This window comes from Hyperoodon ampullatus (assembly GCF_949752795.1).
Source record: "Hyperoodon ampullatus genome assembly, chromosome: 15".
Lineage (NCBI taxonomy): Eukaryota > Metazoa > Chordata > Mammalia > Artiodactyla > Ziphiidae > Hyperoodon > Hyperoodon ampullatus.
In genome coordinates, this window is record NC_136928.1 from 10,081,003 (window position 1) to 10,103,247 (window position 22,245).

The 22,245-nt window shown below is 44.7% G+C and overlaps 1 protein-coding gene across 2 annotated transcripts in view; it reads right to left on the minus strand.

Moving 5' to 3' along the window:
• ST3GAL5 (ST3 beta-galactoside alpha-2,3-sialyltransferase 5) overlaps positions 1-13,150 on the minus strand; it is a gene marked incomplete at both ends in the record, with an annotated part of 46,935 nt that extends 33,785 nt beyond the window's left edge. For both annotated transcript variants that reach the window (XM_079721372.1, XM_079721371.1), the window contains one exon: positions 13,057-13,150. In XM_079721372.1, coding sequence (XP_079577498.1) covers positions 13,057-13,150 — 94 coding nt within the window. The remainder of the gene's footprint in view (positions 1-13,056) is intronic.
• Between the last annotated feature and the right edge of the window lie 9,095 nt (positions 13,151-22,245).

Here is a 22,245-nt window from a genome sequence, read left to right on the forward strand (position 1 = left end):
GCAACTCAAGCAGATCACCTTAACCATCTCAGTCCACGCCCACCAGCAAAGGGTGCAAACCTCTGCTCTATGGGACCTTCCAATTTCTGCTGGGTAGGCAGTGTCTCATTTCTATTTTAGGAATGTGAGATTTCACCCATGATGTCAAAACCACAGCAAAAGTGCTGGTGAGAGCACTGATGCTGAGATCACGCTCAGTCATCTCCCCAAAGCTTCTAATATTTGTTCAATTTAATCGATCAATGCCTCCACCCGTCTCAGCCTGCGGTTCTCCAACCTGACCACGCACAAGAACCACTTGCCGCTGTAACGTATGCAGGTTCCCAGACCTCATCCCCAGAATTTCCCACCTGGCAGGACCAGGTGAGGACACCAAATGTGCATTTTAAGCAAGCTCCCCCGAGTTATGTGGGTATGGCCCTTTAGGAAACCTTGCTCTCGAGCAAGCTTCTCAAAGCTGTGATCCATAACAGATTTTAGCCTAAAGATTTTCAGATCCTCCTGCAAACTGCACAAAATTATGAGGACCTGTCTTCTGAGAAAGCAAATAAAAGTGTTGCTCTGCGACTATGTAGTCTACACTCTACTAATTTTGACCACCTACCAAGATGCAAGCAACTGCAAGATGATTCTGAGGTATGCTTTTTAATCTACTTCTAATCAACTGGTATAGCTCCAATGCGGAGAATACATGATGACTATCATTCAATCGCCTGCTTTTTATATGTTTAAAATTGTTAAAGGCAATTAACTGAGCCCTCACAGTATGTAAACATTTTCCAAAATGAGAACATGCCCGGCAACTGCAGATGGTACTTCTCCAAGGTTTTACTGAAGTGACAAAAGATACTAACAGGACATCGACTGTTGCAGTGTCAAACCTGGAGCCCTCTCCCGGTCCCCGCACTCCCCTCATCACTCTCCTCTTCTCTCCGCTTCAGCCTAGCAGGCCTCCTGCTGTTCCTCAAGGGGTGGGGAGGCCATCCCCACTTCCACTTCAGGGTCTTCACTGGTGGTTCCCTCTGCCCCTCTTCCAGAAGGCTCCCTCCCACACCATCTTTATCCTGGTTTTTATTCAAAAGTCGCCTCCCTGGACTTCCCCGGTGGCGCAGCGGTTGAGAGTTCGCCTGCCGATGCAGGGGACACGGGTTCGTGCCCCGGTCCGGGAAGATTCCACATGCCGCGGAGCGGCTGGGCCCGTGAGCCATGGCCGCTGAGCCTGCGCGTCCGGAGCCTGTGCTCCGCAACGGGAGAGGCCACAACGGTGAGAGGCCCGCGTACCGCAAAAAAAAAAAAAAAAAAGTCGCCTCCTTGATCACCCTCTGTAGCACTGCATTCTCACCCTAAGCCCTGTGATTCACTTTCCTGCTTTACTTTACCTCATACACTCATTACGACTCGTACATATTTGCCTACTGTCTGCTCTTCCCACTAAAACATAAGATTCCTAGACTGCCAATGTTGTTCACTGCTGTAACCTCAGAACCTAAAACAGTGCCTAGCATGTAAAAGGCACTTAAATACTTGAACGAATGAACCAATGAATAAATGAATGAACTGGTCAGCAGCCTGGACCCAGATCCCCACAGAAAAGCTAACCCAAACTCAGCAAGATCCTAACAGGAGGCAGACATGAAGACCAGATCCTTCCATGCATCCAGATATCACAATCATTGGTTGTTTGTACAGTCTCCAGGGCACACCCGGCATACAGAGAACAGGGACAGGAATCCTTTTTCAAACAAGAATCACTGTGTGTGTATGGTGAGGAAGGGTGAGGAAGGGAGATAGATGATTGTCCCACCCACCACCAAGGAAATAAAAGAGCAACTGAAACATCACTTATTTGTGGAATCTAAAAAAGCCTAACTCATAGAAACAGAGAGGAGAGTGGTAGTTAACAGGGGCCGGGGGTGGGGGTGGTGGTGGGAGAAATGGGGAGGTGTCAGTGCCCAGTTATAAGAATAAATTCTGGGGATCTAATGCACAGCATGGTGATTATAGTTAATAATACTGTATTGCATACTTGAAAGTTGCTAAGAGAAAAGATCTTAAATGTTCTCACCACACACAAAAAAAAAGATAATTATGTGCAGTAATGGATGTTTTAGCCAAGGCTATGGTGGTAATCATTTGGCAACATACAAGTGTATCAAGTCAACATGCTGTACAACTTAAATTCATACAACGTTATATGTCAATTATATCTCAATAAAGCTGAGGAAAAATCCAATTAAAATAAAAGAGAGACTGGATCTATTTTGTTTTTCAAGAAAAGAGGGAGAAAATACTTAACTGTTTGGCTGTTGCCTGTTTCACGGTGGCCAAGTCACCTCTCTGAGGATGTCTGCTAACATGTAAGAAGCAGGTTGGGTGATAATGAAGTTACACTCTGCCTGGGAAGCCTCTTTCACAGGACAGCTGGAGGTCTAGTCTCAACCAGGCAAATGTGTGCATTGGAGTTGGTTGACCAGATACCCGGGGATGACCAGCAGGAGTGACGCCTTCTGGGACAACAGTGGTGGCGACATCAACAGGAAGTTGGAGAAAGAACCTTCCTGTCAGGTGAAACCACACTGAGTGGTCTCTATCCTGTATTCTACAAAACCAATTCTGAAGAGAGCTCAGTGCTGCTGGAAATGATTCAGTAGCAACCCTGGAAAGGGCAGCCACTGAGAGCGCTGGCCTCTGATGCTACACGGGCCGCAGCACCATGACCTGGAGGCTTCTGGGTTTTTAAAACTTTATTTTTAGACATTATCTCAAACTTACAGAGAGATTGCAAGAAAACTACAAAGAAGTGGCCTCGGGCCTCCCTGGTGGCGCAGTGGTTGAGAGTCCGCCTGCCGATGCAGGGGATACGGGTTCGTGCCCCGGTCTGGGAGGATCCCATGTGCCGCGGAGCGGCTGGGCCCGTGAGCCATGGCTGCTGAGCCTGCGCGTCCGGAGCCTGTGCTCCGCAACGGGAGAGGCCACAACAGTGAGAGGCCCGCATACCACAAAAAAAAAAAAAAAAAAAAAAAAAAGAAGTGGCCTCACCCAGACTACCCACTTGTTACCACATTTGCTTGGTGATTCTATTATATGATGCACATACTACTTTTTTTTTTTTTTTTTTGCGGTACGCGGGCCTCTCACCGTTGCGGCCTCTCCCGTTGCGGAGCACAGGCTCCGGACGCGCAGGCTCAGCGGCCATGGCTCACGGGCCCAGCCGCTCCACGGCATGTGGGATCTTCCCGGACCGGGGCACGAACCTGTGTCCCCTTCATCGGCAGGTGGACTCTCAACCACTGCGCCACCAGGGAAGCCGATACTACTTTTTTAACCACTTGAAAGTAAGTTGAGGACACAATGACATTCACCCCTAAATATTTTAGTATTTCCTAAAAACAAGGACATTCCCAGACACAACTGCAGTATTATGATAAAAATCAGGAAACGACTGTTACTTTAATACTGTTTTCTAATTTAAAGACCTCACACAAATTTCTTTAGCAGTCCCAATAATGGCCTCAGAGCAAAAACAGGATCACATGTGGCATTCAGCTGTCATATCTTTTTGCCTCCTCTAATCTGAAACAGTTCCTTTATCTTTCATGACCTTGGCATTTTTTGAAAAGTACAGGCTAACTGTTTTGTAGAATGTCCCTCAGTGGAGATTTGTCCGTTTCTTCATGATTCAAGTTACACATTTCCGGCAGGAATATCACAGAAGTGGTGCTGGTCTGTCTCGGTGCATTTTCTCAGGAGGCACCTGATGTTGCCTTGTCCCATTACTGGTGATGTTAAATCAATTGGTCAAAGTTCTGTAAGGCAAGTTTAACTACTGTCAAGTTACCCTTTTCCCTTTGTAATTAATAAGTAACTTGATGGGAGATACTTAGAGACTAAGTAATTACCCTGTTCCTCATCCAGTCTACTGGTTTCAGCACCCAGGATAAGGATAAAATTCTGTGAGGTCAAGCAAGGTCAAACTTCAGGAAGAAAATCCAGGGCTGGTTGAGGCAGTAGCTGACGAGCAAGAATTAGCATTGAGACTCCTCTATCAGACTTAATTCAAATAACCACAAGGTATGTTCACTCTGCGCTATTAAGAAAAAAACCCCTCTAGATTTGCTTTTGAGAGTATTCCATGAGTGCCCATGACTATGCTATTTTCTCTTACGTTGAGTCATGCCTGCTGGACACAGCCGTTCATTTACAAGTGTCCAGTGGCAACACCCAGGGTCAGAGGGCTGACAGCTAGCCATCCTCATGTGGAGGCCTGGTTCTCCAGGGGCAATGCTGAGGGGTCAGCTCGGTGATTTCTGGTCCGCTATGGCATGGCACAGGGAGCTATATTTAAAAACAAAACTCCAACTCTCCATTGCCTTATATTAAAGCACAATCAGGTTTAGGAACTCCGATTTGGATTACTCAAGAAACATTAAAAAACAACAACAACAACAACTCTGTTATCACAAAGTTAGAAACTTCAGAAAGAACATTTTGAAATCACACACCGGTTGTTACACTACAGTGCAGTGATATCCACTGCTAACCCTCTGGTCTATATTCCATCTGCCTTTCCTCTTTGCATATGTATATTTTATCAGGTTTGGGATCATATTACCTACACTAGCCTTCTTCAGGCTGGGTCCACTGGAGCCTAAGCCCTACAGAAAAGGATTTGAGTGTCTATTTTCTTTTAAGGTTTTTTTTTTTGACGTGAACCATTTTTAAAGTCTTCATTGAATTTGTTACAATATTACTTCTGTTTTATGTTTTGGTTTTTCAGCTGCGAGGCATGTGGGATCTTAGCTCCCTGACCAGGGATCAAACCCTCACCCACTGCCCTGGAAGGTGAAGTCTTAACCACTAGACCGCCAGGGAAGTCCCTGAGTGTCTATTTTCTTAATTCTCCCAAGGATGGTATATAACTAGAATCACTCCAGAAGCACAGGAGAGAAGTTAATTCATAGTATACAATGGTGACCTTAGCGCATTAGGGCTTAATTCTCTTGTAGAGCCCCAGCTGGGGAGGGCTGGTCTGTACTGTTGTATAATTTGCTTTGTTCACCTAATAATCCTTTAAACAAACATTTAATAAGCATACACCAAGCACTGGGAATATAAAGAAAACTAAGACACAGGCTTTCTCTTGAAATGAAAAACCCAGCCTGGGAAAGCAAAAAATAGTCAAATACTCAAAATGCCAAATAACAGAGGAGGGCTCCCCTGGTGGCGCAGTGGTTGAGAGTCCGCCTGCCGATGCAGGGAACACGGGTTCGTGCCCCGGTCCGGGAAGATCCCACATGCCGCGGAGCGGCTGCGCCCGTGAGCCATGGCCGCTGAGCCTGCGTGTCCAGAGCCTGTGCTCCGCGACGGGAGAGGCCACAACAGTGAGAGGCCCGCGTACCGCAAAAAAAAAAAAAAGAAAAAAAGGGGCAAATAACAGAGGAACCTGGAGCTCCCCGGGCCAAGGGACCACTAGCTCCATCAGACGAAATCAAGGAGGCCTCCCTGAGGACATGATGTGTAAATGGATCCTTGAGGGATAGGCAAGACCTCAGAGACAGAAAGGAGAGCGAGCAGGCACTCCGCATGGAAGGAGGGGCATGTCAACGTGCCCAGAGAGGGCTGCTCAGGCCAGGTCGCAGGGGACCTGGGGGAAAGTGGCAGAAGATGTGACAGAGAAGGCACCAGGCCCTCCCAACTGGGCCCAGAGGAGGAGGCGGCCTTAAGTGGTTCTTCAGCAGGGGGGCGGAGAGCTCACACTGGGATGTAGGAGGCCACGGGACGGAGTGGTCAAGGGGCTGCTGTGACCACCGCAGCCAGGGGTGATGGGGCAGCTGAGCCAGAGCAGGGACGGCGAGGTGGGGGCCGACAAGAGTGCTGGAGGAAGAAGAGGCCACGGAACTTGGTGACTGACCGGCAGGGGCTGTTCTTGTCGCACCCAGCCAGCCGAGATCCGGCCTGCATAACCAATTCAGGCTGCTAACGGGAGAAAAAAAAGAAAAAAAAAAGCAAAGTATGCAAGAAGGCTCCACCAGCTGCCACCATTCCACCATCCACTGAGATGATTTCCCGGCCGAGGTGTGGGCACCCATCAAAGAGGAGGAGGCCAGAGGGAATAAGACAGGACACTGGCATAAACTGAGGAAAGTGCCCAGAAAACTGCCTGTCCTCCTTGGGCCCCTCCAAGCTCTAACAAAACACCTTACGTAACAGCTCTCTGGCGGTGGGCCTCCACGTGACAGCAAATTAGACATGCAGAATATGCTACAGCAGAGCTCGTCTGTGGCAACCTCATGAGTGCCATAAATAAAGCAAAATCTAGAAGCTACCTTTTTTTTTTTTTTTTGCGGTACGCGGGCCTCTCACTGTTGTGGCCTCTCCCGTTGCGGAGCACAGGCTCTGGACGCGCAGGCTCAGCGGCCATGGCTCACGGGCCCAGCCGCTCCGCGGCATGTGGGATCTTCCCGGACCGGGGCATGAACCCGTGTCCCCTGCATCGGCAGGAGGACTCTCAACCACTGCGCCACCAGGGAAGCCCTAGAAGCTACCTTTTTAATGGGAGATTTCCCTCTTAATCTAAAGGAAATACAAGTAGTCAGGCTGAATAAATAATACTTAATAGGAGAAAGTGAAAGTCAGTAGAATGAACAGTTAACAAAAGCAACTCTGGGACCCAATATAAACAAGCTCCAACATGGGGACCTTCCCCCAAACAGGAGTATAAAGGAAAACACCAGGTATGAGATGATGGAAAAGTGAGTGTGCAAATTCTAAAATAACCAAGATCCCACCCCAAAAAGAAAGGGTAAGGATATGGGTTCTTAAGGTTTGGGATTATGAAGAGACATCCCCAAACAGGACTTTAGCAATAGTCCTCAGGGAGCAGCTGGCTGGTCAATGGGGAAGGGAAGGTGGAGGATTCGATAGGCAGTTTATGCACTAATCTGGTGCAGTGGTCCCTCGGTATCCACACGGAATTGGTTCCAGGACCGCCCCCCTTGGATACCATATCCATGGATGCTCAAGTCCCTTATATTAAACGGTGCAGTATTTGCATATAACCTATGCACATCCTCCCGTATACTTTAAATCATCTCTAGATTACTTATAATACCTAACACAATGTAAATGCTCTGTATGTAGTTGCCAGCATGTGGCAAACTCAAGTTTTGTTTTTCGGAACTTCCAAGAAAGTTTCCGTTTTGAATATTTTTGATCCACAGTTGGTTGATATGGAGGGCTGGCAGTATTCAATAACCCTCTTTGTCCTACAGGAACAGAAGAACCATACTAGTCATGTAAAACCCCAAATCCATTACCAGAAAGTGGTAATGACCCCAGAAAAGGAACTGGAGGGACAGTGACTGGGAACAACCTGAAGGCTGACAGGCCCTGGCAGTGGAGAGACTTGAAAGAGAGGGAGCAACCACAGGAGACAAAGGAAAGTTTTGTTTGGGTCGCTTTAAGCCCAGAATAAGTTAAGCATGTTTGAGTTCCTAAAACAGACAACATGTATTTAGGTCTGTAAGAGGCGTGGCTAAAACATACAGTTGCCTTTTACACCCCTAGCACATGTCCCTTTTACTCTCTGCTCCAAAAATTTGGGAAACCAGCACTTGGGCAGGCTCCCAAAAGGGCATACGGTCATTCACGTAACCCCGTTTTTAATCAGGCAGGGAGGATGTGCCTGGGGGTTGAGCAAGAAGCAACACAGAAACAGCCTCTTCTTCTAAAAGCTCTCATCTCATTTTCAAAATCAGACAAGTAGATCTAACACCAATGTAATTATTTTCCTCATTTTTCTTTTTAACTCACTCTGCATTGGACATGAGGGCAATGTTAGGAGGTATTTTACATTTGGAGGACGTGTGTATGTGTGTGTTTGGGAGGGGCTTAGAATAGGCTCACCCCCGCCCCAGGAAAAGAATGGGTAGGACTTGCTGGGGGTGGGGAGACAGGTGCCGCCTGAGCAGGGCCAGTAGGCGTTGAGGGCAGTTTCTGAAGGTCTAGCCCCAGAGGGAACAACGTACCCAGAGGCTGGGAAAGGAAGCAGGTCATGCCATGGTGGGTTGGAATTTTATCCTAAGATAAAAGAAGCAACTGGGGGTTGGGGTGTGGATTTGAACTGGAATTGGAGTTTGGAGAGACCTCTCTTGAGGCAGGACTGGAGATGGGGAAGTCCTTTTGTGAGGCAGGACCAGTGAGGAGGCTGTCATGGAGACCCAGCAGAGTGACAATGCTGTGTCTGGAAACGCAGGAACCTGGACCAGGGAACAGAGCTGCCTCAGCCACCTCAGATCACCCTCTCAGGAGCCCTTCTGAGGGGTGGGGTAGCAATGCCCATGCGCTGCAAAGACAGGGATGCATTTGCCTCATCTACCCGCTCCAGGCCAGACTGCCTGAGTCTGGACCCCGGCTCTGTCCCCTAGAGTTTCTTAACCTCCCTGAGCCTCAATATCCTCATCTGTAAAATGGGGATAATAATGGTACCAAACTCATATGGCTTTTGTGAAAATTAAAAGAACATATATATATATACACATATATGCACACACATAATATGTAACATGTCTAAAACAGGTAAGGACAAAGTGGGTCAGTAGAGCATTTATCTTTATTTCTGTCCTATGTTTTGTAGCATGTCGGTTTGTTGGGGGGGGGTGTATAAGATTTTCAAAAAGAGCCACCCTCTGCCAACCACAAAACACTCTTAGATTCACTTGGCAGATAACTGAACCCCACTGCTGTTAGCTCTGACTGTTCTGTTTATCACCACAAATCTCCTCAACATTTACAGGAGGCGAAGGCACGATAGTCACATGTGGCTGCTGAGTAATTCAAACATGGCCAGACCAAATTGAGATGTGCTCTAATAAAAGTACAGGATACACACAAGGCTTTGAAGACTTAGTTTGACCAGGAGAATGTAAAACAGCTCAATAACAATTTTTATATTGATTTCATAATATATTATACATATTGGGTTAACTAAAACATATTATTAAAATTAATTCACCATTTTTTTTTAATTCCTTCCTTCTAATTCCTTGGATTTATTTTAATTGCTGTGTTCCTAACTTCTTCCTAATTTAGCGACTAGCTCATTAGTTTTCGACTATTTTCTTGCTAATATGAGTAAGACTGTGTATTTCCCTTTAAATACTGATTTAGTTGCATCCCACAAGCCTTACGTGTACCATTCATTCTACTAGTTTTGATATATATATTTTCACTGTTATTACTTCTTTATCTTTCAAATTCAAATTTTTTAATTTTTTAAATTATATTCTTAAATTGATACATAATTTAGTTTCACTGTGTTCAGAGAACTTAGTCAGTACGATACTGATTATTTTAAATATGTTAGGACTTACTTTATGACCTGGTATATGTTCGATTTTTGTAAAAGTATAATCTTCACTTGCTGGAACTATGTTTTCTATTTAATCAGTTTGATCAAGCTTATTAATTGTGTTGCTTGTTGAATCAATCCCTTATTGGGAAAAAAAATCCCTTACTGGTTTTTAGTAAGCTTGTTCTATCAATTACGGAAAGAGATATGCTAAAATCTCTCTCTATTACGGCAGGTTTGTCAACTTTTTTTGTCATCTGTCACTTTTTACTTTATACAGTTTGAAGCTGTGCCATTAGGTGCATAAGAGTTAGAAGGTTTTTTCTTCTTCCTGGGAAACTGAAACTCTGATCCACCGGTTTCCTTTTAATTTTTTAAATGTAGCTACTAGAAAAATTTTAATTATATACATGGCTTGGGTTATATTTCCATTGGACAGAGCTGGTCCAGAGGAAGAAAAAGCAAGAAAACCAGCTACCAAATCCTGGGTGACTAAGGACTTGACTGCAGAAAATGACAAGCAAAGCCAGGAGAGTACTGGCAGCCCTGCAAAAGGACCACAACTCTGCCCTCCTCTCTTGCTGCTGAAGTCTAGACTGGAAATGGGAACAAGACGTTTGTGAAAAGCAGAAAGGAGTTGATGGGCTCCATACATACAAGCCTTTAATTATGAAAATGACACCTAGTCTTAAAGGCAGACTTCATGTTCAAAACACAACCTACTCTTCCATCAAAACACATTTGTTATTTGTACCCATGTTTCCCTGTTTAAATTAATCAAATCCTACCACCTGATTCTGACCTATTAATTCCAGATATTTAAAACTTGAAAGGGGAAGAATTCATGGGTATAAGGAGTTGATGAACCATCCAATAACTGAATCCTGGATATTTTTCCACACTCTAAAGAGGGAACAAAAACGTCTTACTGAGTTTGGAAAATCTGTTGAACAGTAGTATACTTATGCCTACTTTCCTAGTATGTATGCTATACTTAGAAAAACAAAGAAAAAGCTGTCCAGGTGAGGAAAGCCCGGCAGTGTCCTTGTAGCCCTCCAACCTCGTCTTTTCTCCCGCTCCCCTATCCCTGCTCCTCACTCCCCCGCTGCACGTGTGCTCAAGCTGGGTCTCTCTCCCTGGACAGCCTGCGTGTCACCAACCACAGTCATGCAGTCATGGCTCCCTCCCACACTAGGCCAGTGATTCACCCACTTCTGGATGCCTTTGCTAACTTATACCCCTCAGACTGATCCAGCCCTGGCTTCTCCTTCCTCAGCAGTTAGGGAGTTCGTACCATCAGTAACGTGTGTATACTCCCAGTTGCTTTAATTCTGCCAAGGCTTCCCAGCTACACCAGAAACACAGAGCATGCTCTCTGGGAGTGTCTCCACAGGCAGTTCAGATTAAATGGATTAAATCGCTTCTCAGGAACTAGCAAGGTGTGGAAAGTGAGGCTTGACCCTCTTCCAAGACTCCCCCTTCTGCCCTCAGCACCTGGATGACTCCCACAGAGGACCCAGAACTGTCCCACTCACCTCCCGAGAGCCAACCTGCTAGATAAAACTCCTGCCAAACAGATCAGCAGGGAAAGCAGCGAAGGACTGAAGGAGGCACATCAAGGAACAAAGGGTTTGCTCTTATCCTGCCTTGAATACAGTCTTAAAATTCAATACTATTACTCAGCCATAAAAAAGAACGAAAGAATGCCATTTGCAGCAACATGGGTAGACCTAGAGATTGTCATACTAAGTGAAGTGAAGTCAGACAGAGACAGATATCATATAATATCACTTATAGGTGGAATCTAAACAAATGGTACAAATGAACTTACGTACAAGACAGAAAGAGAGTCGCAGATGTAGAAAAGAAACTTATGGTTCCTAAGGCGGGTGGGGGGAGGGATATACTGGGAGACTGGGATGGACACATACACGCTACCGTATATACAACCGATAACTATAATAGGGACCTACTGTAGAGCACAGGCAACTCTACTCAGTACTCTGTAATGGCCTATATGGGAAAAGACTCTAAAAAAGAGCGGAGATATGTACATGTATAACTGATACACTCTGCCGTACAGCAGAAATTAACACAACGTTGTACATCAACTATACTCCAATAAAAATGAAATTTAAAAAATTCAATACTAATCTATTGTGGAAATATGAAACAATTTGGCAGTCCGTGCCAAAATTATAAGCATTTTCAAAATAGGTAGTCATAAATGTGCATTTTTAGAATTTCTGCCTGTTGGCCCTCTCTGTCTTCTACAAACACCTTCATGCCTTCCCACCTCGCCCATTTCTTTTCTCGCCTAGAGGAAGATACAGCTACTAATCATAACCAAGGTTCATTTCATCTTACAGAAACAGCGGCACTCAGACAACGGTCAGACACATGAAAAGGCTGACGACATTCCAGTCACAGGGCTCTGCCAGTTCACATTAGTCTCTCCTGGTCCCAGCACTGACTGGAATTTAGGTGATCCCCTGGCTCTACGACTAGAAATTTAAGACACTCTTCTGAACCATCAAGCTTTCAGGATTGTGTGAGTGAAACCACAACCCATCCTGACAGTTTTGAGTCTGTGCCCCTTCACTCAACAGACAGGATTCCTCTTCCAGGTTCAGGATAGCGCACTCTTCTGTGGAAGAGGATTACCAAGAGGAGGGCTCAGCTTAACACCAGAGGGCAGGAGATGCGTCTCCGTTCTCTTTGTAACCCAGCATGGTGCGTGGCCTAATGAGCAGGCAACCCGAGGGTGCCAGATGACGGGGAGCAGGTAAAACCATTTTCCCTTTTAAATGAACGATTCCTAATGAAGCAACGTCATAAACATGAATTAAGACATGAGGACATACATTTGTCTTTCAAGTCAGCTAATGAGTCTGCAGGACCCTCTTCATTGGTGAACGAACACATTTTGCAGTCAGAACCACAGAACCAGGGGCCTGAAAGGGGCCTTGGCCATCAGCAGATCAAGCCTCCCAGTACACATCAGGAGATGGAGTCCTACAGGGGGATCAGTGTCCGCCAAGGTCACCCACCTGATGTGGGGTTGGGCAGGACCCCTCGCCTCTTCCTATTCGAAGATGCTCCCCGAAAATCTTGCATGACTTACACACTAAAGGCTCATATGAATGCCATTGCTTACAATTCAGGAGAAACCAAAGGTCACCAAAACGTGGCTCTTCCGCAGGACTGGCCGCAGAGAGGGAGCAGGGAAGATGATCACTGGCGAATTTCTACCTGCAGACACCGCACGCTTTCCCGATGGATGCAAAGGACAGTTTCCGGAGCTGCTAGTCATAGGGTCCCCCAATTCTGTCCCGGGGAAATGAGTTAACTCGGCTCTCCTGGGCTCGGAAGCTTCCAGCAATGAATTAAACCCCAAGTCGATGTGAAAGACTGAGGGGAAAGGGACACCGCGCCTGGACCCCACGTCCCGGTCGTTCACCCCTCCGCCTCCACCGCGTCCACACTTGCGCGGGCCGCGGCGCCTCCCGCCGGTCCACTCCGCGCGAGGCCACGACTCCCAGCCCGCGCCCCCGCCAGGCGCGTTTGGGGGAACCGTGCCCTGGGCGCTGCCCGCGGGGGCTTGGGCGGAGTCTCCGGGCCCAGCCACGCGGGGGCAGGGACGGATCTGCGCCGCCGCCCCCGGACCGCGGGCCCCGCTACGCAGAGGAGGGGGCTGCGCCACGTACCTCGACTGGCAGGTGCCGCCGCCGCCGCCACCGCCGCCTTGGTCCGCGGCTGCAGGGGACGCCGCTCCGCGCCGCCCTCCGCCTTCGTCCGCATATTAGGGAGCGGGCGCCAGCCTGCCACCAGTCCTGGGCCCGGCGCCCCGGCCCGCCCCCTGCGCCGCGCTAGCGCCCATTCAGTCCCGGACCGTCCGCTCCCCAGCTCAGATGCGGAGGAGGGGCGTGGGGCGGGGCCTGGAGTCACGAGCACACGAGAACCAATCGGAGCGCGCGAGGGCCCCAGAGGCTGCCCTGCTCCACCGTTGCTCCACCCTGCGGGGTTAGGGGAGCTCATCACCCCCAGCCAGACGCCCGTAGCTGGAAACGCGCTTGGCTGTGTGCTGGCCCGGGCGAGGGTCCCGGGCACCCACCGCCCTCTGGATCTCTGCGTGCGGTTAGATGGCGAAGGAACAAAAGGTGTTTATAGGCTGGTTATAGGCTTTTATTGCACAGAGGACTCGTAGATGCGGAGCCGCTGAGTGAAGGGGCTTTATGTAGTCACGTGCTTTATTCTCTAGGACGGACCCGCAGGCAATACTGGTTTGGAGTTCCTGGAGCCCTCGACACAATGAGAGCAGCCTGAGTGTGTCTGGGCATTTGCCGAACAGCTTTCTGTTGTTCCACGTATCAGAAAAAATCGAGGGAGCACTAGTTTCACAGTTGGGTAATTGAGACCCAGAGAGCAGAAGTGAGTCACCCTAAATCATTAGGGCATTTAGTGGCAGAGCCAGGATCAGAACCTGTGCTTGGAGCGCCCATTTCCATAACTCTGGAGTCCCCCTCGATTCTGGAGCGGAAGTGTCATACAATTTTTTAAAGTGTGAATATTAGTGAATCCCCAAATTCAGGAATTAAGAGGACTTGAAAGCACGGATATGTTATTTCTTTAGCACAGGCAGGTGTGTATAATGCGCCTGGGACATTTCTGTGCCGTGGGACTTGTTGACTCGTCAGTAAAGTCAGTGAAGTTGATCGGCTCTCATAATTTCCTTTCGGGTCGGTGAGCACAGAGCATCGCAGTCGTGTGCCTGTGATACCGGTTCCAGTTCCCGTTTGAAAAAGAAGATCCTAGACAAGGAGCAAAATACATTTCGTACACCGAGAGTCTTGTCACTCTTTTTGTGCAACAGCTTGTACACGGTTTGTATAGCTGCAAACTCTGTTTGGAACTGTCTGTGTTCTTCCCCCGGTGCGGGCAGGGGTGCTGGGGAAAAAAAAATTGTGGTATCTGGGTAACAAAATCAGGAGGGAAATCTCAGAGATGAAGGGGTGGGAGGACTCTGCCTTCACACCTTTCAAAGGGATTTTGTAGTAAAAATGTTTCTGGATTATTTTAATTTGAAGACACATGAGCATTTTGAAAATGTTGGAGGAAAAGCTGTCACTAGGAGATCTGAATCCAGTGTGTTGGCCAAGGCTGGCCAACAGAGCAGCAGCCTGTCTGTTGTCTGTGGGGTCAGTGACAGCTGCAAGGAAAATGCTGAGCACCTCACCCCCTCTCTCTTGGAGACCAGCAGAGGCCTGCCTGATTATCAGATACTCTTTACCTCTACTTGCCTCAGCGGCTTTTCCCCTTTTCTCCCAGATACTTCTTGTCCATGAAGCCAGACCTTGTTTGAAAGTATTTATTTAGAGCAGGAACAGTTGACCTTCCAGTCAATCCACCACTAGCAGAACCATGATGAGGCCTTATCACCACCATTGTCCTCTCCTGGACAGGACCCTCATCCATCCATCTCCGCATTTCAGCCAGCCCTGAGGCAGGCATGGCCCAGGCACCCTTTATGGCTGGCATGGGGGTCAGCAGTACTCTGGCTTGGAAGGTAGTGAGAGAAGCTGACCCACTTGTGCAACAAGACAAGCCGTGCCCTGCAGGGTCACCCTTAGTTACTTTTGGCCACGCCACAGGGCATGCAGGATCTTAGTTCCCCGGCCAGGCATCTAACCTGCACCCCCTGCAGTGGAAGCGTGGAGTCTTAACCGCTGGACCGCCAGGGGAGTCCCCGCCACCCTTAGTTACTGTTCAGGGTTAAGACAGAGATCCCCAAACGGTAGATGAGAATCAGCCACTGGATCTCAAAGCCTCAACTAGAATCTCTTCAAGTCAGTGACTGGTCTCAGAAAAGCCTTTGGACCCTGACTAGCAAAATGGTGGGGCTATTTGTGAATCTGGGACAGCACCCATGATTTTGTAATTCGTTAGTTCCTTATGCTCATTACTTTGGTCATTCTCCTAGCAGGCACTGCCCCCAACATCCATCCCATCTTCCCCCTCTGTGATGCAACATACGGTTTAGGTAAGTCTGCCTCACTCTTAGCTCTATGACTGGGCTGCGATTGGTCTAAGTTGGTGGCTCTCAAAGTATGGTCCGTAGACCCTTGGCTGGGGGGGGGCGGGGGCGGAGCGGATCCCTGAGGACCTTTCAGAGTATCTCTGAAGTCAAAATGATTTCATTATCATCTAAGACTTTATTTACCTTTCTCACTGATGGTGCAAAAGCAAAGGTGTGCAAAAGGTATGCAACTGTAGTAGTATTTTCACCACCACACATTCATGGTGAAAAAAAATGTGGTTTCATTTAAGAATGTTCTTGATGGAGCAGCAAAGATGTGATTACCTCATTAAAATCTCAATCTCTGGGACTTTCCTGGTAGCGCAGCAGTTAAGAATCCGCCTACCAATTCAGGGGACACGGGTTTGAGCCCTGGTCTGGGAAGATCCCACATGCCGCAGTGAAGAGTAGCCCCTGCTCACCGCAACTAGAGAAAAGCCACGTGCACCAATGAAGACCCAATGCAGCGAAATAAATAATTTAAAAATTAAATAATTTTTAAAAATCTCAATCTCTCTTGAGTACACACCTTTTAAATATTTTATATGGCAAAATGGAAACTGCACATAAAACACTTTTGCTGCAAAATGAAGTATGATGGTTGTGTAAGGAGAAGCACTCATGCAATCATTTGAGTTGCAAGCTGAACTAGCTGGTTGGTTTTTGTTTTGTTTTTTTCATGGAGCACCATTTTTGCTTGAGAAAACAGCTGACAACTTATGGTTGTTTCAACTTCGGTATTTGGTAGACATTTTCTTGAAAATCAACTAAGCAATCCTGTCTCTTCAAGGACAACAATTGACTACTTGTTGCCAATGGTGAAAAAATTCCAGATTTCAAAAGGGATTTGGAATTTTGGAAAACTTGTATCACCATCAGCTTGACAGCTTGTCAGTATTTCAGGACTTTTCTGATGTGATCAATGATAATATAAATGAAGGTGATTTTTGGACATTGGATAATGTATTGTGTGCCAATATTTGGAAGACCTGCATTTACTCAGTGAATGGATGTTTTCCAAATGGCTAATGCATGATGTTACAAAGTCATGTATGGGTAAAAGATCCGTTTTAAATGCAAGGCAGACAATGGGTTTTATTTTATTTTATTTATATTTTAATATAAAACAGATTTTATTTGTTTATTTATTTACTGGCCGAGCCACGTGGCATATGGGAATCTTAGTTCCCCAACCAGGGATTGAACGCCTGCCGCCTGCAGTGGAAGCGCGGAGTCCTAACCACTGGACTGCCAGGGAATTCCCCAGTGGATTTTAATTTAACAGTATGAAAAGTTCACAGATAAGGTTTCAGATTCCACAATGCAACAAACTTTTAAGAAATCACCTCTTGTAGAGTTTTGGTGTACTATCAAAGAAGAATATCCACAATTATCCTAAAAGGCTATTAAAATATTCCTCACTTTTCCAATTACATGTCAATGTGAAGCAGGTTTTCTTCACGTACTTTAACCAAAACAATTTTCAACAGATTGAATGCAGAAGCAGATATGAAAATCCAGCTTAATTCTATTAAGCCAGACTTAAAGAGACTTGCAAATATGTTTTTTTAAAAAGCCATTCTTCTCACCATCTTTTTGTTCTGGAAAACACAGGCTTTTTTGCCAACATATTAACATGTAATTTTATTATCTTTTATGAATTATTTTATTATTTTTAAAGAATTTAATTTTTTCTTCCAGTTTTATTAAGATATAATTGACATACAGCACTGTATACATTTAAGATGTACAACATAATGCTTTGACTTACATACATCATGAAATGGTTATCATAATAAGTTTAGTGAACACCCATTATCTCATATAGATACAAAATTAAAGAAATAGAAAAAAAAATTATTCCCTCATGGTGAGAGCTCTTAAGATTTTCTCTCTTAACAGTGTTCATATATAATGTACAACAGTGTTAATTATATTTATCATGTTGTACATTACATCCCTAGTACTTATTTACTTTATACCTGGAAGTTTGTACTTTTTGACTGCTCTCATCTAATTCACCTCCCCCCCATCCTCTGCGTTTGGTAACCACAAGCCTGATCTCTTTTTCTGTGAGTCTGCTTGTTTATTGTTTGCTTGTTTTTAAAGTATAATCAACCTACAACACTATGTTAGTTCCTGTTATACAATATAGTGGTTCAATATTTCTATACATTTCAAAATGATCACCATGATAAGTCCAGTTACAATCTGTCACCATATAAAGATATTAAATAATTATTGACTATATTCCCCACACTGTATATTTCATACTCGTTATTTATTTTGCAACTGGAAGTTTGTATCTCTTAATCACCCTCACCTATTTCTTTCCTCCCTTCACCTCTCTCCCCTCTGGCAAAAACCTGTTTGTTCTCTGTATCTATAACTCCGTTTCTGTTTTGTTATGTTTGTTCATTTGGGTTTTGTTTGTTTGTTTGTTTGTTTGTTTATTTATTATTTTTTTGCTGTACATGGGCCTCTCACTGTTGTGGCCTCTCCCGCTGTGGAGCACAGGTTCCGGATGCGCAGGCTCAGCGGCCATGGCTCACTGGCCCAGCTGCTCCACAGCATGTGAGATCTTGGGATCTTCCAGGACCGGGGCACGAACCCGTGACCCCTGCATTGGCAGGCGGACTCTCAACCACTGTGCCACCAGGGAAGCCCCATTTGTTTTTTAGATACCACATATAGGTGAAATACAGTCTATGTCTTTTTCTGTCTGACTTATTTCACTTAGCATAATACCCTTTAGGTCCATATGTGTTACCACAAATGGCAAGATTTCATTCTTTTTTTAATGGCTGAGTAATATTCCAGTGTGTGTGTGTGTGTGTGTGTGTGTGTGTATCACATCTTCTTTACCCATTCATCTATTGATGGGCGCTTAAGTTGCTTCCATATCTTGGCTATTGTAAATAATGCTGCAGTGAACATAGGGGTGCATATATCTTTTTGAGTTAATATTTTCATTTTCTTCAGATAAATATCCAGGAGTGGAATTGCTAGGTCATATGGTAGTCCCATTTTCAGTTTTTGGAGGGTTCTCCATACTGCTTTCCATAGTGGCTGCAACAGTGCACAAGGGTTCCCTTTTCCCCACATCTCCGCCAAAATTTGTTATTTGTTGTCTTTTTGATGATAGCCATTCTGGCAGGGGTGATGGTATCTCTTTGTGGTTTTAATTTGCATTTCCCTGATGATTAGTAATGTTGAGCATCTTTTCATGTGCCTATTGGCCATTTGTGTTTCTTCTTTGGAAAAATGTCTATTTATATCCTCTGTCCATTTTGTAATCTGTTGTTTGTTTTCTTGATGTTGAGTTGTATGAATTCTTTGTATATTTTGGGTATTGACCCCTTATTGGATATATCGCCTGCAAATATCTTCTCCCATTCAGTAGGTGACCTATTCATTTTGTTGGTAGTTTCCTTTGCTATGCAAAAGCTTTTTAGTTTGATGTAGTCCCATTTGTTTATTTTTGCTTTTGTTTCCTTTGCCTGAGTAGACATATCCCCCCAAAATTACTAAGACTGAGGTCAAAGAGTATACTGCCTATACTCTTTGACCTTTCAGGTCTTACATTTAAGTCTTTAATCCATTTTTAATTTATTTTTGTGCATGGTGTGAGAGAGTAGTCCAGTTTGGTCCTTTTGCGTGTAGCTGTCCAGTTTTCCCAACACCATTTATTGAAGACGCTCTTTCCCCCATTATATATTCTTGCCTCCTTTGTCAGAGATTAATTGCCCATATAAGTGTGAGTTCATTTCTGGGCTTTCTATTCTGTTCCATTGATCTATGTGTCTGTTTTTGTGCTAGTACAATACTGTTTTGCTTACTGAAGTTTTGTAATATAGTTTGAAATCAAGGAGCATAATACCTGCAGCTTTGTTTTTCTTTTCCAAGACTGTTTTTGTTACTTGGGGTCTTTTGTGTTTCCAAACAAATTTTAGAATTATTTGTTCTAGTTTTGTGAAAAATGCCATTGGTATTTTTATAGTGATTGTGTTGAATCTGTAGATTGCGCTGGGTAGCTTGGTAAGTTTAACAATATTAGTTCTTCTAATCTATGAGTATATCTTTCCATTTGTTTGGGTCATCTTCAGTTTCATCATAATCTTATAGGTTTCTAAGTAGAGGTCGTTCACCTCCTTAGTTAGATTTATTCCTAGGTATTTTATTCTTTTTGATGTGATTGTAAATGAGATTATTTTCTTAATTTCTCTTTCCAATAGTTCACTATTAGTGTATAGAAATGCAACAGATCTCTGTGTATTAATTTTTTATCCTGAAATTTTACCAAATTAGTTGATGAGTTCTGGTAGTTTTTGGTGGGATCTTTAGGATATTCTGTGTATAGTATCATGTCATCTGCAAACAGTGACAGTTTCACTTCTTCCTTTCCAATTTGGATTCCATTTATTTCTTTTTCTTGTCTGATTGCTGTGGCTAGGACTTCCAATACTATGTTCAATAAAAGTGGCAAGAGTAGGCATCCTTGTCTTGTTCCTGATCTTAGAGAAAATGTTTTCAGCTTTCACCATTTAGTATAATGTTAGCTGTGAGCTTGTCATATATGGTCTTTATTATGTTCAGGTATGGTCCCTCTATACCCACTTTGTTGACAGTTTTTATCAAAAATCGATGTTGAATTTCATCAAAAGTTTATTCTGCCTCTATTGAGGTGATCGTATGATTTTTATTCTCCAATTTGTTAATGTGGTGAATCACACTGATTGATTTGTGGATATTGAACTATCCTTGCACCTTTGGGATAAATCCCACCTGATCATAATGTATGATACTTTTAATGTATTGTTGAGTTTAGTTTGCTAACATCTTGTTGAGGATTTTTGCATCTATGCCCATCAGTGATATTGGCCTGTAATTTTATTTTTTGTGTGGTATCTTTCTCTGGTTTTAGTATCAGGGTGATGCTGGCCTCACAGAAAGAGTTTGGAAGTATTCCTTCCTCTGCAATTTTTTGGAATAGTTTGAGAAGGATAGGTGTTAACTCTTCTCTAAATGTTTGGTAGAATTTACTCATGAAGCTGTCTGGTCCTAGACTTTTGTTTGTTGGGAATTTTTTGATTACTGATTCAATTTCATTGCTGGAAATTGGTCTGTTCATATTTTCTATTTCTTCCTGGTTTGGCCTTGGGAGATTGTACATTTCTAGGAATTTGTCTATTCCTTCTAGGTTGTCCTTTTTATTGGCATAAAATTGTTCATTGTAATCTCTTATGATCCTTCGTATTTCTTCGGTGTCAATGAATTTAATTTCTAATTTGGCAAGTATCAATAGATATAATCTCCATAATTTTCATGAGATTCTTTGGGGACTTCCCTGGTGGCGCAGTGGTTGAGAGTCTGCCTGCCGATGCAGGGGACACGGGTTTGTGCCCCGGTCCAGGAAGACCCCACATGCTGCGGAGCGGCTGGGCCCATGGGCCGTGGCCACTGAGCCTGCGCGTCCGGAACCTGTGCTCCACAGCGGGAGAGGCTGCAGCAGTGAGAGGTCCGTGTACCACAAAAAAAAAAAAAAAAATTCTTTGGTCGCCTCGTTAATTTCTGTGAGTGTAAAGGAGTTCTGAGACTATAGTTTAAGACCTACTAGTTTCAACCACCCATGGTTGTCTCATCCTCCTTGCCACTAGGATTGGTTTATGGGTGGCCATAGGAACAAGACTGATCCAATCAGAGGAGATCCCAGGAATTTATCAAGTAGTGAGAAAGAGATGCTCTCATATCCTGCTAGACAGGAGCCAGGCAATACGTAGTCTTAGAAATTGCTGATAAGGCAGCCAAGTAAGAAGAACTTACCTTAAGAAGAAAATAATGTTGTGGAGAAAGCAGAGAGAGAGGTTAGAAAGAAGCCATTTCCTTTTTGACATTTTGAGCCACTTGATCAAACCAGACCTGCAGCCCATCCTACTTCTACACATTCCAGTTTTATGAGCCAACGAATTCCACTGTGGTTAAACTAGCCAACCTCAGGTGCCGCAATTGATGCATTACGTACCTGTTTGTGTGTATTTCTTTTTTTCCTCAACAGGTGCCTAAGGCCTCAGGATAATATACTTTCTAGGGTTTACTCATTCAGGCCTCATCACTGCAACACAAATTAGCTTCTAAAGTGAACTTGGAAGGCAGAGTAGGGTCTGGGAGGAAAGGAACCTAGCACAGATGAGTGACGTCAAAACTGCCAACATTTTTGAGAGGAACAAGGAACAGTGCATCTGACCTTGAATAGGAAGATTACAGCAGATTTTTATTTTCTTTTGCTTTTATGTATTCTCAGATTGGATAACATGTGCATGTATCACTTTTATGTTGAGAAAAAAGTAGAACTATATTCTTATTTTTTTCATAGCCTATCGAATGGGGGCAAGGCTTTGCAGGTTGGGATTGGAGAGCAGATTTCTCCCACGGCGAGAGAACTCTTGGGCTAAAATTGCTAGCAGGGAAGTAAGATCTGTAAGGCATGCAGATGGGCCTAGGAAACAAACTTCCTTTCATTTCCAGCTTTGCCAGGAGTCAACTTCAAAGATTCAGGGGAGTGAACAACATTCGGTAGGGTTAAGGAATCATTAATTACGCCTCAATCAAATTGGTTGGAATATTTGCAGTTAAAAAACAGAGAGAGAGAGAGAGAGAGAGAGAGAGAGAGGGAGAGAGACAAATGTGAAGATTACTCCAACACTGGAAAAGGCTTAAGACAGAACTTAAGTGAAAAAACAACAACAAAAAGAGGATACAGATTGTATGCAAATTTCTATCATGTGGCCAAAAACTGGAAGATAACTTGGAAAAAGAAACC